General features: G+C 36.9%; 1 protein-coding gene across 2 annotated transcripts in view; it reads right to left on the reverse strand.

The window, feature by feature from the left end:
• Window positions 1-18790, reverse strand: part of HDX (highly divergent homeobox) — a 224203-nt gene that overhangs the window by 123685 nt on the left and 81728 nt on the right. For both annotated transcript variants that reach the window (XM_041741274.1, XM_041741275.1), the window contains exon 4: window positions 15402-15455. In XM_041741274.1, coding sequence (XP_041597208.1) covers window positions 15402-15455 — 54 coding nt within the window. The remainder of the gene's footprint in view (window positions 1-15401; window positions 15456-18790) is intronic.

Raw genomic sequence — 18790 nt, forward strand, 5'->3', positions numbered from 1 at the left:
ACTCATTTTAGACAGAAGGACACCTACAGCCTTAAAATAAAAGGTTGGAGAACCATTTACCAATCAAATGGCCCTCAAAAGAAAGCAGAGGTAGCCATCCTTCTATCAGATAAACTAAAATTTACCCCGAAGACTGTAGTGAGTGACGAAGAGGGACACTATCTCATACTCAAGGGTCTATCCAACAAGAGGACTTAACAATCCTCAATACATATGCTCCGAATGTGCAAGCTGCCAAATATTTAAATCAATTAATAACCAAAGTGAAGAAATACTTAGATAATATACACTTATACTTGGTGACTTCGATCTAGCTTGTTCTATACTTGATAGGTCTTCTAAGCACAACATCTCCAAAGAAACGAGAGCTTTAAATGATACACTGGACCAGATGGATTTCACAGATATCTACAGAACTTTACATCCAAACTCAACTGAACACACATTCTTCTCAAATGCACATGGAACTTTCTCCAGAATAGACCACATACTGGGTCACAAATCAGGTCTTAACCAATATCAAAAGATTGGGATCCTCCCCTGCATATTTTCAGACCAAAATGATTTGAAACTAGAACTAAATCACAAGAAGAAGTTTGGAAGGGTTTCAAACACGTGGAGGTTAAGGACCATCCTGTTAAAAGATGAAAGGGTCAACCAGGAAATTAAAGAAAAATTAAAAATAATCCTGGAAACTAATGAGAATGAAGATACAACCGTTCAAAATCTTTGGATGCAGCAAAAGCAGTCCTGAGGGGGAAATACATCGCACTATAAGCATCCATTTAAAAACTGGAAAGAACTCAAATACAAAAGCTAACATTACATATAAAAGAGCTAGAGAAAAAAACAGCAAATAGATCCTACACCCAGCAGAAGAAGAGAGTTAATAAAGATTCGAGCAGAACTCAACGAAATCGAGACCAGACGAACTGTGGAACAGATCAACAGAACCAGGAGTTGGTTCTTTGAAGGAATTAATAAGATAGATAAACCATTAGCCAGCGTTATTAAAAAGAAGAGAGAGAAGATTCAAATTAATAAAATCATGAATGAGAAAGGAGAGATCACCACCAACACCAAGGAAACACAAACGATTTTAAAAACATATTATGAACAGCTATACGCCAATAAATTAGGCAATCTAGAAGAAATGGACGCATTCCTGGAAAGCCACAAACTACCAAAACTGGAACAGGAAGAAATAGAAAACCTGAACAGGCCAAGAACCAGGGAGGCAATTAAAGCAGTCATCAAAACCTCCCAAGACACAAAAGTCCAGGGCCAGATGACTTCCCAGGGGAATTCTATGAAACGTTTAAGGAAGAAACCATACCTATTGTACTGAAGCTGTTTGGAAAGATAGAAAGAGATGGAGTACTTCCAAATTCGTTCTATGAGGCCAGCATCACCCTAATTCCAAAACCAGACAAAGAACCAACCAAAAAGGAGAATTACGGACCATTATCCCTGATGAACATGGATGCAAAAATTCTCAACAAGATACTAGCTAATAGGATCCAACACTACATTAAGAAAAGTATTCACCATGACAAAGTAGGATTTATTCCTGGGACACAAGGATGGTTCAACACTTGTAAAACAATCAATGTGATACATCATATCAGCAAGAGAAAAACCAAGAACCATATGATCCTGTCATTAGATGCAGAGAAAGCATTTGACAAAATACAGAATACATTCCTGATCAAAACTCTTCCGAGTGTAGGGATAGAGGGAACATTCCTCAACATCTTAAAAGCCATCTACGAAAAGGCCACAGCAAATATCATTCTCAATGGGGAAGCACTGGGAGCCTTTCCCCTAAGATCAGGAACAAGACAGGGGTGTCCACTCTCAGCACTGCTATTCAACATAGTGCTGCAAGTCCTAGCCTCAGCAATCAGACAACTAAAAGACATTAAAGCATTCAAATAGGCAAAGAAGAAGTCAAACTCTCCCTCTTCACTGATGACATGATACTCTACATAGAAAACCCAAAAGCCTCCACCCCAAGATTGCTAGAACTCATACAGCAATTTGGTAGCGTGGCAGGATACAAAATCAATGCCCAGAAATCAATGGCATTTCTATACACTAACAATGAGACTGAAGAAAGAGAAATTAAGGAGTCAATCCCATTTACAATTGCACCCAAAAGCATAAGATACCTAGGAATAAACCTAACCAAAGAGGTAAAGGATCTTTACCCTAAAAACTATAGAACACTTCTGAAAGAAATTGAGGAAGACACAAAGAGATGAAAAATATTCCATGCTCATGGATTGGCAGAATTAATATTGTGAAAATATCAATGTTAACCAGGGCAATTTACACGTTTAATGCAATCCCTATCAAAATACCATGGACTTTCTTCAGAGACTTAGAACAAAGTATTTTAACATTTGTGTGGAATCAGAAAAGACCCCGAATAGCCAGGGGAATTTTATTTTATTTTTTTTTTCTAAATTTATTTATTTATTTATGATAGTCACAGAGAGAGAGAGAGGGGCAGAGACACAGGTGGAGGGAGAAGCAGGCTCCATGCACCGGGAGCCTGATGTGGGATTCGATCCCGGGTCTCCAGGATCGCGCCCTGGGCCAAAGGCAGGCGCCAAACCGCTGCGCCACCCAGGGATCCCGCCAGGGGAATTTTAAAAAAGAAAACCATAGCTGGGGGCATCACAATGCCAGATTTCAGGTTGTACTACAAAGCTGTGGTCATCAAGACAGTGTGGTACTGGCACAAAAACAGACACATGGGGATCCCTGGGTGGCGCAGCGGTTTGGCGCCTGCCTTTGGCCCAGGGCGCGATCCTGGAGACCCGGGATCGAATCCCACATCAGGCTCCCGGTGCATGGAGCCTGCTTCTCCCTCCGCCTGTGTCTCTGCCTCTCTCTCTCTCTCTGTGACTATCATAAATAAATAAAAAAAAAAAATTTAAAAAAAAAAAAAAAAAAAAAAAAAAAACCGACACATGGATCAATGGAACAGAATAGAGAACCCAGAAGTGGACTCTCAAATTTTTGGTCAACTAATATTCAATAAAGGATGAAAGACTATCCATTGGAAGAAAGCCTCTTCAATAAATGGTGCTGGGAAAATTGGACATCCACATGCAGGAGAATGAAACTAGACCACTCTCTTTCACCATACACAAAGATAAACTCAAAACGGATGAAAGATCTAAATGTGAGACAAGATTCCATTCAAAATCCTAGAGGAGAACACAGGCAACACCGTTTTTGAACTCAACCACAGTAACTTCTTGCAAGATACATTCACGAAGGCAAAAGAAACAAAAGCAAAAATGAACTATTAGGACTTCATCAAGATCAGAAGCTTTTGCGCAAGAAAAGAAACAGTCAACCAAACTTAAAGACAACCTCCAGAATGGGAGAAGATATTTGCAAATGACGTATCAGATAAAGGGCTAGTTTCCAAGATCTATAAAGAACTTATGAAACTCAACATCAAAGAAACAAACAATGCAATCATAAAACGGGCAAAAGACACGAACAGAAGTCTCACAGAGGAAGTCCTAGACATGGCCAACATGCACATGAGAAAACGCTCTGCATCACTTGACATCCGGGAAATACAAATCAAAACCCCAATGAGATACCACCTCACTCTAGTGAGAATGGGGAAAATTAACAAGGCAGGAAACCACAAATGTTGGAGAGGATGCGGAGAAAAGGGAACCCTCTTACACTGTTGGTGGGAATGTGAACTGGTGCAGCCACTCTGGAAAACTGTGTGGAGGTTCCTCAAAGAGTTAAAAATAGACTTGCCCTAGGACCCAGCAATTGCACTGTTGGGGAGTTACCCCAAAGATTCAGATGCAATGGAATGCCGGGACACCTGCACCCTGATGTTTCTAGCAGCAATGGCCACAATAGCCAAACTGTGGAAGGAGCCTGGGTGTCCATCGAAAGATGAATGGATAAAGAAGATGTGGTTTATGTATACAATGGAATATTACTCAGCCATTAGAAACAACAAATACCCACCATTTGCTTCAACGTGGATGGAACTGGAGGGTATTATGCTGAGTGAAATAAGTCAATCGGAGAAGGACAAACAGTGTATGTTCTCATTCATTTGGGGAATATAAATAATATTGAAAGGGAATATAAAGGAAGGGAGATTGTCTTTTTCAAATTGGGTATTCTTTCAGCTTTGTTGAACTTTATTTGACCATATATTTATGGGTCCAATTCTTAGTTTTCTATTCTGTTCCATTGCCTATGTGTCTGTTTTTGTGCCTGTACCAGAATGTCTTGACAATCAAAGCTTTGTAATATTGCTTGGTGTCTGGGATCATGATGTCTCAAGCTTTGGTTTTCTTTTTCAGGATTGCTTTGGCTATTCAGGGTCTTTTTTGGTTCCATACAAATTTTAGGACTGTTGTTATAGATCTGTGAAAAATGCTGGTGGTATTTTTTAATTTATTAATTTAAATCCAGTTAGCCAGCATGTAGTACATAGTTTTAATGTAGAGAGAAGCAATAAATAAAGCTAAAAGGCAGCCCATGGAAGATATTTGCATAATATATGATAAAGGGTTAGTATCCAAAACCTATAAGGAACTTACGAAACACAACATCTAAAAAAACAAATAATCCAGTTAAGAAATGGACAGAAGAGATGAATAGATCCTTTTACAAAGAAGGCATTCAGATATTAAAACATGCTCGGGAGTGCCTGGGTGGCTCAGTTGTTGAGTGTCTGCCTTTGGCTCAAGCTGTGATCCCTGTGTCCCGGGATCAAGTCCTGAATCAGGATCCCTACAGGAAGCCTGCTTCTCCCTCTGCCTATGTCTCTGCCTCTCTCTGTTTCTCATGAATAAACAAAATCTTTTAAAAAGAACATGTTTAACATCACTCATCACCAGGGAAATACAAGTCAAAACTATAGTGAGATACCACTTCACATCTATCAGAATGAATATATTTAACAACTCAGGAAACAACAGATATTGTCAAAGATGGGGAGAAAGAGAAACTTTCTGGTGGGAAAGAGAAACTGTCGGTGGGAATGCAAACTGGTACTGGCATTCTGGAAAACAGTATGGAGGTTGATCAAACAGTAAAAAAAGAGAACTATCCTGTGACTTAGTAATTGCACTACTGGGCATTTAAGTAAATGATACAAAAATATAAATTTGAACGTGTATATTCTCCCCAATGTTTACAGCAGCATTATCAACAATAGGCCAACAATGAAAACAACCCAAATATTCATCGAATGATGAATGGATAAAGATGTGAGATTTATGTACATGTATATACATGTGTGTACACATGCATATGTATGCATATATAAATGAATATTACTCAGCTAATACAAAAATGAAATCTTGCCATATGAAACAACGTGGATAGAACAAGAATGTGTTATGCTAAGTGAATTAAATTGGTCAGAGAAAGAAAAGTACCATTTGATTTCGCTAATGTGGAATTTAGAAAATGAAACAGATGACCAAATTGGTAGGGGAAAATAAGAGAGGGAAACAAACCAAAAGAGATTCTAAAAAATAGAGAACAAACTGAGGGTTGATGGAGATTGGTGAGCGGGATATGGGTTAGATGGATGATAGGTATTAAGGCCATATTTTGGGCAGCCACACTGGCCCAGCGGTTTGGCAATGCCTTCGGCCCGGGGTGTGATCCTGGGGACCCGGGATCGAGTCCCACGTCAGGCTCCCTGCATGGGGCCTGTTTCTCTCTCTGCCTTGTCTCTGCCTCTCTCTCTCTCTGTGTCTCTCATTAATAAATAAAATCTTTTTTTTTAAAAAAGGACACAGTATAAAATTGGATTGACATTGGTCTCTTTCACTATTTCATATATTCCACATATGAGTGAAACCATATAATGATCGTCTTTCTCAGACTGACATATTTCACGAAGTGAAATACCTTTCATTTCCATCCATGTCAGTGTAAATGGCAGGTATTCGTCTTTCTGATGGCTGAATGATATTCTATTGTGTGTGTGTGTGTGTAGATGATAGATAGATAGATAGATAGATAGATAGATAGATAGATAGATAGATAGATAGGTAGATGATAGATAGATATGTGTGTATATGTATAATATCTTCTTTACCCATTCATTTTTCAAAGGACATATCAGCTCCTTCCACAGTGGCTATCGTGGATGTTGCTACTATGAACATTGGGGTGCAGGATTCTTGTCAATTCACTACACCTGTATGTAACTTTGGTGTAAATACCCAGTAGTTCAATACCTGGGTCATAGGGTAGCTCTATTTTTAACTTCCTAAGGAATCTCCACACTGTTTTTCCAGAGTGGCAGTACCAGCTTACATTCCCACCAACAGTGCAAGAAGGTTCTCCTTTCTCCACAACTGGTCAACATTTGTTGTTTCCTGTCATATTAATTTTAGCCATTTTCACCGGCGTAAAGTGGCAAGGAATGTGAAGCAATTTTTCATGTGCTTGTTGGAAATGTGTAGGTCTTTTTTTGAGAAATAGTCTGTTCATATCTTCTGCTCATTTCTTGACTGTTCTTGGGTATTGAGTTTGATAAGTTCTTTATAGATCTTGGAAATCTGTGTAGCTGATATGTCACTTGCAATTATCTATTCCCATTGTGTATGTTGTCTTTTAGTTTTGTTGACTGTTTCTTTTACTGTGCAGAAACATTTTATCTTGACAAAGTCCCAATAGTTCATTTTTGCTTTTGTTTCCCTTACCTTCACAGATGTGTCTCACAAGAAGTTGCTGTGGCCAAGTTCAAAACAGTGTTGCCTGTTCTCTTCTAGGATTTTGATCGATTCTTGTCTCACATTTATATCTTTCAACCATTTTGAGTTTATTTTTGTGTATGGTGTAAGAGATGGTCCAGTTTCATTCTTCTGCACGTGGCTGTCCAATTATCCAAACACCATTTATTGAAGAGATTGTCTTTTTTCCACTGGATATTCTTTACTCCTTTGTCAAAGATGAGTTGACCACAATGTTGAGGATCCATGTCTGGGTTCTCTGTTCTGTTCCATTCATCTACGTGTCTGTCTTTGTGTCAGTACCATACTCTCTTGATGATTACAACTTAATAACGTAGTGTCAAGTCTGGCATTGTGATGCCCCCAGCCTTAGTTTTCATTTTCAACATTTGCCTGGCTATTCAGGGTTTTTTTCTGATTCCATACATATCTTAGGATTATTTGTTCCAACTCTGTGAAGAGAGTCCATGGTATTTTGATAGGGATTGCATTGAATGTGTAAATTGCTCTGGGTAGCATAGACATTTTTAAAATATTTATTCTTCCAATCCATGAGAAAGGAATGTTTTTCCATCTCTTTACATCTTCCTTGATTTCTTCATAAGTGTTCTGTAGTATTTGGAGTATAGTTACTTTACCTCTATGGTTAGATTTATTCCTAAATATCTAATGGTTTTGGGTGCCTTAATTTCTCTTTCTTCAGTCTCATTGTTAGTGTATAGAAATACCACTGATTTCTGGGCACTGATTTTGTACCCTGCCACACTGCTGAATTGCTGTATGGGTTCCAGTGATCTTGGAATAGAGTCTTTTGGGTTTTATAGAAAACAGTATCACATCATCTGCAAACAGGGAGAGTTTGACTTCTTCTTTGCCAATTTTAATGCCTTTTCTTTCTTTTTGTGTCTGCTGTGGCTAGGACTTCTAGTACTATGTTGAATAACAGCAATGAGAGTGGACATCCCTGTCGTGTTCCTGATCTTAGGGGAAAGGCTCCCAGTGTTTCCCCATTGAGAATGATATTCACTGTGGGCTTTTCATAAATGGCTTTTATGATATTGAGGAATGTTCCCTCTATCCCTACACTCTAAAGACTTTTGATCAGGAATTGATGCTGTATTTTGTCAAATGCTTTCTCTGCTCCTACTCAAAGGATAATATGGTTTTTGTGTTTTATGTTATTGAAGTGATTGCAAAGTCGTTTTATGAATGTTAAACCACCCTTGCATCCCAGGGATAAATCCCACTTGGACATGGTGAATAATCCTCTAAATGTACTGCTGGATCCTATTGGCTAGTATCTTGGTGAGAATTTTTGCATTCATGTTCACCAGGGATATTGGTCTATAATTCTCCTTTTTGGTGGGATCTTCGTCTGGTTTTGGGATCGAAGTAATGCTGGCCTCATAACGAGTTTGGAAGTATTCCCACCATTTCTTTCCTTTGAAATAGCTTTAGTAGAGTAAGTATTAATCATTCTCTAAATGCTTGTTAGAATTCTCCTGAGAAGCCATCTGGCCCTGGAGTTTTGTGTCTTGTGAGGTTTTTGATGACTGCTTCATATTCTTCACTAGTTATTGACCTATTCAGGTTTTCTATTTCTTCCTGTTCCAGTTTTGGTAATTTATAGGTTTCCAGAAATGCATCCATTTCTTCCAGATTGCCTAATTTGTTGGCATATTGTTGCTCATAATGTGTTTTCTAAAATCACTTCTATTTCCTTGGTATTGGTTGTGATCTCTCCTATTTTGTTGTTGGTTTTATTAATTTGGGTTCTTTCTGTTTTCTTTTTAATGATGCTGACTAGGGGTTTATCTATATTATTAATTCTTTCATAGCCAGCTTCAGATTTCATTTACCTTGTCTAGGCAAGATGGTAGAAAAGTAGGAGTCCTTGATTCATCAGGTCCGCCAAACTTAACTAGATAACTTACAAATCATTCTGAACACCTATGAATCCAACATGAGATGTAAAGTGAGAATAGCTGGAATCCTACAAAGAGAAAAGTGATCACTTTTGACAAGACAGGATGGCAGAGAAGAGGAAAGGTGGGGGAGAGGAGCTGTGGAAAGCCTTGGCAGGAAAGCACCACAGTGGACAATCGGGAACTTTAGAAATCTGTGCCTGAAAGAGTCTTCTCTGACTTCAAAGTGCTCATGGAGAAATAGAGCAGAATCTTAGGAGGGGCAGTGAAATCTCAATATTACCAGAGACACAACAAGAATAGGGTCGCCTGGGAGAAAGCTCATCACAAACTGCAGTAGGATCTCAGTAAAGGGTTGGAATGCCATAACCCTCCCGGAGCATCTGGGAGAAGCCGGCTGGGTGCATGGACTATCACCTGAGCTCTCTTTACTCTAGAGCTCTGCAATGGATGGAGGCAGGCTGTCTTCCATTCCCTTTGTGAGAGGTGAACCCCAGGAGCATGGGTACAGTGGCACAGGGCCCTCAATCTGAGGGCACTAAAGTGGGAAAAGCCAGCTATCCTCCATTCCCTCCAGGACAGGTGAAACCAGGGAGGGCACAATATGGCAAGAACTCTCCTGCCACTGGGCCCTCTTCAATTTGTGCAGATCAGTGCCCTCACATCTGCCCCCAGGATGATCTAGGCCAGTGTGCACTGAGAGACTGTGGTTCAGTACATGTGAGGAACTCTTGGTTCAGGGGCTGGAGATCTGGCCGCCATTTTTTTTCTTTTTGCCTTTCACCAGGGAGAGGCAAGGCCTCTAAGGAACAAAGGCCTCACAGGATAAATAGCTCACACTGAGCCGGGCTAACTGGCAAGGGACAGGGCATCCCCGCCCAGGCACAGATACCTGAGAATCAGTGCAGCAGGCCCCTCCCCAAGAAGACCAGCTGGAAGAACAAAGGAAGAGCAAGGTTACTGATGAAGCAGCACTGGAAGCCTCCAGGACTGAGGAAAAATAGTATATAGAACTCAAAGTTCTTTCCTTATGATTCGTTTATCTTTCAGGTTAAAAATTTCCAATACTTTTTCTCTTTCCCTGCCTTAATTTCAATATTTTACCAACTCTTTGTTTTTAAGCTTTTTCCTTTTTGACTTTCATATTTCTACAATTACATGTCTTAAATATATTCTTCACTTTTGCATTCCTTTAAATGTATTCAAGTTAATTTTGGGAGATATATGAACTATGGGTTTTTGGTTTTGGTTTTGGTTTTTTTTTTTCCTGTCTTGTTTTGTTTTATAATGGTGGAAGTTAGTACCTTCTAACACATGGATCAAAATACACCCAGAACCAAATGGAACATCATGTTGGTTCATTCTGTGAGATTATATTCTCTGTTCTTTCCCATTCTACCCCCCTCTTATCTTGTTTCTGTTTTGGTGGCTGATGTTGGGTCTCTATATAAGTTTTGCTGGTTATATAAATTTGGGATTTAGCATCTTCTAATAAACACAACAAAATACACCCAGAACCAAAAGGATCACCATCTACGTCCACTCTATGAGACCATATTGTCTCTCTGTCACTCCTACTCCCCACCCTTTCTAAAGTTCTATTTTTTAAAATTTGTTTTTCACTTTCCTGGTACTTTTATTTTGTTCTGTTCTTCTTTTTCTTTTATTTTCTGGTCTCTGACCTCTTTGGCATTGTCTACATTGTAATTTACTTAGGTCTTGGCTGATATTTTTCACTCTGCTCACTCATATAACCATTCTGCACTGGACAAAATGACTAGAAGGGAAAATTCAACACAAAAGAAGGAATCAGAAGAAATATTCTCTGCCACAGACCTACTTGATATGGATTTAAGTATTATGTCAGAGATAACATTCACAACTACAATTATAAAATTACTGGTGCCTCTGGAAAAAAGCATAAGGGACTTGAGATTCTCTTACTGCAGAATTGAAATCCAATCAGGCTGAAATTAAAAATACTTTAACTTAGATTCAGTCTAAACTGGATGCTGTAACTGCTAGGGTTAATGAGGTGGAAGAGAGAGTGAGTGACATCAAAGACAAGTTGATGGAAAGGAAAGGGTGAGGAGAAAGAGAAAAACAAGAACCCACAAGGAAAGACTTCAGGAAATAAATGATAGCTTGAGAAGGAATAATCTTATTGGGATTCCAGTAGAAATAGAGATAGAGAGATGATCTCAAAGTATATTTGAGCAACTCATAACTGAGAACTTCCCTAATCTGGGGAAGGAAACAGGCATTCAGATCCAAAAGATAAAAAGGACCCCCCCAAAAAAAATTAACAAAAACCAATCAACACCCTGACATATAATAGTGAAGCTTGCATATTTCAAAAATAAAGAGAAAATTCTAAAAGCAGCTAGAGACAAGTGATTCTTACCATATATGGGGATAAACATCAGATTAACATCAGATGTCTCCACAGAGACCTGGCAGGCCAGAAAGCACTGGCATGAAATATTTAGGGTACTATACAAGAAAAACATGCAGCCAAGAATACTTTATCCAGAAAGTCTGTCTTTCAGAATAGAAGGAGAGATAAAGAGTTTCCAGGAAAGACAGAAACTGAAAGAATATGTGACCACCAAAGTGGCTTTGCAAGAAATATTAAGGGGGACCTTGTAAGACATGGAGGGAGCCCCCCGAAAAAAAAATCTGCAGAAATAAGGACTGTATAGGTAATACTATGACACTAAATTCATATCTTTCAAAAGTTACTGTGAACATGAATGGACTAAATGATCCCATCAAAAGACATAAGTTATCAGACTGGTTAAAAAAGCAAGACTCATTTATATGCTGTCTACAAGAGACTCGTTTCAGACTTAAGGACATCTCCAAGGGGTGAAGGGGTGAAGAACCATTTACCATTCAAATGGTCCTCAAAAGAAAGTTAGGGTAGCAATCCTAGTTTCAGATAAATTAGATTTTATACCAAAGACTGTAATAAGAGATGAAGAAGGCCACTATATCATACTTAAAGGGTGTATCCAACAAGAAGATCTAACAATTATGAATATTTATGCCCCTAATGTGGGAGCTTCCAAGTATATCAACCAATTAATAACCAAACCAATTAATAACCTCCCTAAATGTGAGAGCTTCCAAGTATATCAACCAATTAATAACCAAAGTAAACAAATACACAGATAATAATACGTTAATAGTAGGAGACTTCAACACAGCACTCTCAGCAAAAGACAGATATTCTAAACAGAACATCAGCAAAGACACAAGGGCCTTGCATGATACATTGGATGCAATGGATTTCACAGATATATGCAGAACATTCCACGCTAACGCAACAGAATACACATTCTTCTCAAGTGCACATGGAACTTTCTCCAGAATAGACCACATGCTGGGTCACAAATAAGGACTCAACTGATACCAAAAGATTGAGATTATCCCCTGCATATTTTCAGACCACAATGCTTTGAAACTAGAACTCAATCAAAAGAAGAAATTGAAAGGAACTCAAACACTTGGAGGTTAAAGGGCATCCTACTAAAAGATGAATGGGTCAACCAGGAAATTAGAAAAGAATTAAAAAGAATCATGGAAACTAATGAAAATACAACTGTTCAAAATTTTGGGATTTGCAGTCCTAAGAAGGAAATATATTGCAATACAAGCATCCCTCAAAAAATTGGAAAAAAAACTCAAATACACAAGCTTACCACTCACCTAAAGGAATTGGAGAAATAACTGCAAATAAAGCCTAAACCAAGGAGAAGAGAGATAATAAAGACTAGAGAAGAACTCAATGAAATAGAGGGCAGAACTATAGACCTGGTCTCCAAGGTTTCAGATGAGAAATCCACTGTCATTTGAATTGGTATTCCCCCATAAGTAATGCATCATTTCTATCTATCAGAATTCAAGATTTTTTGCTTTGTCTTTATTTTTCAGTTTAATTATTATGTGCCTAGGTGCAGCAGCTTTCTTTTCATGTATCTTGCTTGGAATTCACTCAGCTTCTTGAATCTGCAGTTTTAGGTTAGATTTTTCCCCAAATTTGAGAAGCTTTGGCCATTATTTCTGTGAGTATTCTTTAAGTTCTGTTCTTTCTTTCCTCTTATTGTAGGATTTCCATGATACAAATATTGAATTTTTGTTATTGCCCCACAGGATTTTGAGGCTCTATTTATTTTTCAGTCTATTTTATCAGTGTTGTTCCAATTGGGTACATTCTAACAATCTGTACTCAGGTTAATTGATTTGCTTCTCTTTTATAACTACTCAAATCTTAAGGAATCCTGTAGGTTTGTTGTAACTTTTAGTAGTGTAATTCTATTTTTAAATCTTATTTTATTTAAATTTGATTTGCCAACATATAGTATAACACCCAGTGCTCATACCATCAAGTGCCCTCCTCAGTGCCCTTCACTCAGTTACTCCAACCCACTGCCCATCTCCCCTTCCACAACCCTTTTTTTTCCCCAGAGTTAGAGGAGTATCTCATGGTTTGTCTCCCTCTAATTTTTCCCACTCAGTTCCTCTCCTTTCCCTTATAATCCCTTTAACTATTTCTTATATTCCACATATGGGTGAAACCATATGATGATTGAAACCATAATTCTAATTCGGTTTTTTATAACATTAATTGCTTTCTTGAGATTTTCTATTTTTTCATTGTTTCAAGGTAATGTGTAATTGCATGTTGGAACAGTTTCATAATGGATGCTCTGAAATACTTGTCAGAAAAAAAAAACAAAATAAAATGCTTGTCAGATAATTCCATTATCTCATTCACCTCAGCATTTGTGTCAGTTGATTTTCTTTTATCATTCAAGTTTTGACTTTCCTGGTTCTTGGTATGCTGGGTGATTTATTGTTTCCTGAACACTTTAGCCATTATGTTAGGAGATTCTAGGTTTTATTTAAATCTTTTTTTTATTTTATCAGGCGGGCACGTGGGTTCTCGTCTACATTTATGTGTTGTGGTTCCAATGGTACTTTCTGGTGGTATTTTAATTTTCAAATCATTTTGGTATTATTTTAATTTGCTTGGTTTATTTGGTACCACATGGGCTACTGTCTCTATGTGGGAAAATAGATTTTCCACCCTTCAGGGATGAATAGCACACTTAATAAGCTGTGCACATTTAGTGTCTTGATCATTTTTGTTGGTGCTAACCAAGCCATATGATTCTTTAATTGGGGGAAAGAATTCTCTGTCCTACAGGGAAAAAGAGGCTTTCCAGGTCAGAATACTTTTTGTAGAATCTCCTTCAGCATTACTACCTGGTATCTCAACCAAGGGAGGAAAGGTTCAGGCACAACAGAGAAGAAGAGCACTTCTCTGGTTGCTAATTGTCACTGAGGCTTCCAATTGAGCTCCTTTTCCAATCTTTCTAGGATCACTTCATTCTGTTTGGGGACTCCCATCCCATCAGTAGAAGAAATGAGCCTACTCAAGCTGTTTTTTCTTGTTATATTGGGGGTCATGAGTTGCCTGGCCTGAGTTACCTTCTGTTGTTAATTGGGAGGCAAAATACCCTGTAGTTCTTCCAAGTCATGGAGTTACTAACCAGTTGCTTCCTTTCCAACTTTCAGAGATCTCCACTGGTGGCATCCTAATTTTTCCATGGTTTATATCTCTACTTTTTGGGGAAGAAAAAAAAGGAGAAAAAGAGTCTACACAATATTGTTCAATTAAAAAATTCCTAGCTTCAGTTTTATTATCCCTACCTACCATAAAGTAACGTATCTTTCTAAAAGTCTACTCATGTCTCTTTTATAATTAAAGTCCATTAATAGTTTGCCATCTATTGCAATGTCTGGGTGGCTCAGTGGTTGGGCATCTGCCTTCGGCTCAGGGCATAATCCCAGGTCCAGGGACTGAGTTCTGCATCCTGAAAGGAGCCTGCTTCTGTCTGTGCCTGTGTCTCGGCCTCTCTCTGTGTGTCTCTCATGAATAAAGAAATAGAATCTTTAAAAAAATAGTTTCCCATCTATTGACATCAAAATTTCCTAAGGTACTTGTTAAAATTCAGATGTATAGGTCTTATGTAGACCAAATGAGTAAGATTCTTTGAGAAAACACAATTTTAATTTTTTTTAATATTAATATTACACAAATCGCAAAAACTGTAGTAGGAAGTCAGAAAAGCGAAATAAGACTTAAAATACTAGTTACTCATTGCTTCTAAATCCCAAAATGCACTAATAATAAATAGTAATGTGAATTTCTTAATTTTGATTGAGATATTTATATCAATCATGACTCAATTATATGATCAAATTAACTGGGATAATTAGAAGTAAAAACATTATGATACTTTATTAATTATCTTTTTATTGATATATAATTAATATATAGTGTTATATCAGTTTCACTATATAGTGTACACTATAATGATCCAACAATTCTACACATTAATCAATGGTCATTATGATAAGTGTACCTCTTAATTTCCTTTATCTATTTCACCTATATCATTTATTACCTTAGAGTGCTTTTTAAAATTGCAAAAACCTGGTCAAAGTTTAGATGGTGTACTGATTACATTTTAGTTAAGGTTACATTTGTAATATATATAAATATGATCTCAAAATATGTCCTTTGAGATAATGCTGTCTTATTGAGATTCAATTTTGCCAACTTTACAAATATCATGACAATTTTCTCAATGTCATTCTTATCAACAGCACAGGGTAAAACCCTGCTTGCTGCTTTAAATAAAATATTACTTACTGCTCTTTTTCTAGAACACCCTGTAATCCAAGGCACAGTAAGGTTTCCTGAAATCTGTGGAAACAACAAATGGAATTTCAGTAAGGTATGAATTGATACTACTTGGAATGCTGATCAACAACAAAGAATTCATATAAGAAAGATGTCAAGATAGGTCTGCATTCAGAGCATATCTCCCACATAGACAATGTCATCTCCTTATTGAACACAACAGATTTAAAGGGCCTTCTTTTGTAGGAAAATTTTAGAAGTTGTATAGTTCCCCTGGGAAATTCAAGAAAATTTCTAGGGTGTTGTTGGGGCCTGGAGGTATTCTGTAGACAAGATAATTTTTATAGGGTGGCTCAGTTGGTTAAGCATCTGCCATTGGCTCAGGACATGATCCTGGGGTCTTGAACTCCCTGCTCCGCAGGTAGTCTGCTCTTTCTCTGCCCCTTGCCCCTGTTTGTATCTAACTCTCAAATAAATAAAATCTTATAAAAATAAATTTTTATAGTAAAAATTAAGTACTCTGTAGAATATATAAGTTACAATAATTAAGTTATTAACTATAGTCATCATGCTATGTATTAGTTCTCTAGAATTATCCTACGTAACTGCAAGTTCCTTTTTAAGCAGAAACTACTAAAATGAATAACCAGCAACACCTTATTACATCAGCATTGACACACAAGAAGATAGGTGCTACTCCAGTTGGATTCTGGGAGACCAAGGTGGTCCTGTGAGCTACAGCACAGGGTAGCCTAGATGTAACCATACTTTTTGCTGGCATACATAAATTTTAAGGAACACTCCAAATTCTCCACTTGCCATCTCCTTTCCTTCCAAATAAATACCTCCTGAGAGACTGACAAGTCAAATCAGCTTACTAAATGGTGATGCTGAGAATATGGTATTCACTTGAACACTTGTTCTTGATAAAATTATATTTAGTGATGACCTATGAATTAGTATTATGCTTACTGATGAGGAATGATAATCGAACAGACAATTCAAATAGTAATGTCCTTTATTCAAAATTCATGTAAAATATTACTGTCCCTGTTACTAGATCTGAAATTTTGAGTTCAAAATACACCAACATACTAGGGTTAGGCTAAAAAATGTAATTATATAAACTCCAAATAATACTTTTAAGTAAAAAATATCAAAACTAATTTTACTTGAGTTAAAATCCCATTACAGTAACATGGCAATAAACTTTAATGCTTCAGGATCATGAAGTTTTGAGTAACTGATTATTAAGTTGGTAAACTAAAAAGTAAATAAATAAATACATAAATATATAAATACTAAATGGTAAACTGAGTGAATATGAAATTTCTATGGAAAAAATTCTTCAAAATGTATACTTTCTTTTCCTCCCATCAATACTTTGTATATAATATGCTTGCAAAGTAAATTGGTTGCTAGTCTTTTTTTAAAGATTTTTATTTATTTACTCATGAGAGACACACAGAGAGAGGCAGAGACATAGGCAGAAGGAGAAGCAGGCTCCTTTTGGGGAGCCTAATGCAGGACCCCAAGACCATGACCTGACGCAAAGGCAAACGCTCAACCACTGAGCCACCCAAGTGCCCCAATTAGTTGCTGGTGCTATGAAGGAGGTGATGCTACTATAATAATCACATGATATAGTCTTGAAAAAATAGAGATATCCAACTATTTTGTATTATCTGTGCATATGCTCCCACCTATTAATGAGGATAATTTGAAACTAGCTATATAAAGTTGCTAAAGAAAACATGTTAAATCAAATGAATTGCAAAAAAGAAAAACCAAAACCCATAAACCAGTAAGCAATAAAAAGTTGCATGTGAAATTAAAAAATGATACATATAATATACATGGCAATCGAATGTCTTTAAAAATGGGCATTATACATTTTAAGAACATAAATGTGGTTTTGAGGAGTGCTTGTGTAGCTCAGTCTGTTAAGCACTCGACTCTTGATTTTGACTCAGGTAATGAACTCAGGGTCATGGAACTGAACCCCACATTCGGCTCCACACTCAGGGCTGAATGCTTGAGATTCTCTTCCTCTGCCCCTCCCCTCTACTTGAGCTCCCCCCCCCCTGTTTGAAAATAAATAAATAAATGAATTAATTAATTAATTAAATTTGGTTTTCTGCTTAAGTCAATTGTATGTAACCAAGAAAATAGAAAACTCTTATAAGCACTTTCACATACAAATCTTATCAATTCCATGAGCATTAGGAAGAGATGAAGTTTCATACTTTTTAAAAAAATTCTGTGACACCAGTTACAAAATACTCAAATGATATATTCAACTATCTTCCCCTGTTTACTTCAAATCTTTTTTCAGTTCTTTATGTTTCTGGCAGAATTCAGGAAAGCCAAGGATAGCAGGTAAAATTGTATGCTTTTTTGAATAATAATGCTGTAAAAATATATTCTTCAAATTCCGGTAGTTTTGTTTGGTCAATAGTGATTATAAGATTTCTCCCTCATCAGAAGCTATAAAAATAGTATTTCAAATGAAAAGCATACCACATTCATCATTTAAATGACATTTAAATTCCAAATGCATTTTCTAACACCCTGATTTGGAAAACTGCAAAATTAACTGACAAAGAGAAAAAACTGATTCAACAAATATATTCAAACTTACACATCCAAATGAGTACTGTGTGTTTCAAAGTAGAAAACTTAGAAATTATAAAGTCATTACAATGATGTTGCCATTGTTTAAAACATCTTGGGAACTTTTCTTTCAAAGTTGGTAATCCATAACACCCAGAGACTGTCTCATTATTTTGTATTCCCATTGATTTAACTGAAAATATAAAAGCCCAAATTGGATATCGATATTGTTCACTAAATGTGGCTTAAAATAAATTCTATTTTACAAAATCAAATTCTCCCTCAAATGATGAAGATTTGCCACCAGTGAGAGCATTTAAAAAAATCTCATAGGCCTTAAAAGCAATTAAAAAGAACTTCAATAACTTTTTGACATATTAAACATTATTGAAATAAGTATAGATAGATAACTTTCCAAAGTAACTAATTGAATTCTGTTCAGATATTTATCAGGCATCTCTTCTACAATAGGTGAGTTTTAGGTACTATTGGAAATAAAAAAAAAAGATGTGTAAAACATAATTTCCTGGAGGGTAAGAATTATGATACGAGAGGGAAAGGTAAGAAAGGAACGTGAATGACATTAACATAAAGAATATTATGATAAGTGTCATAAAAAAGGTACAATTTAAATGCAACAGGAGTTCAAGATATGGCAAAATTACTTTAAACTTGTGGAGGACAAACATTATATGGTCTCATTCATTTGGGGAACATAAATAATAGTGAAAGGGAATAAAGGGGAAAGGAGGAAAAATAAGTGGGAAATATCAGAAAGGGAGACA

Source organism: Vulpes lagopus, chromosome X (assembly GCF_018345385.1).
Source record: "Vulpes lagopus strain Blue_001 chromosome X, ASM1834538v1, whole genome shotgun sequence".
Taxonomy (NCBI): Eukaryota; Metazoa; Chordata; class Mammalia; order Carnivora; family Canidae; genus Vulpes; species Vulpes lagopus.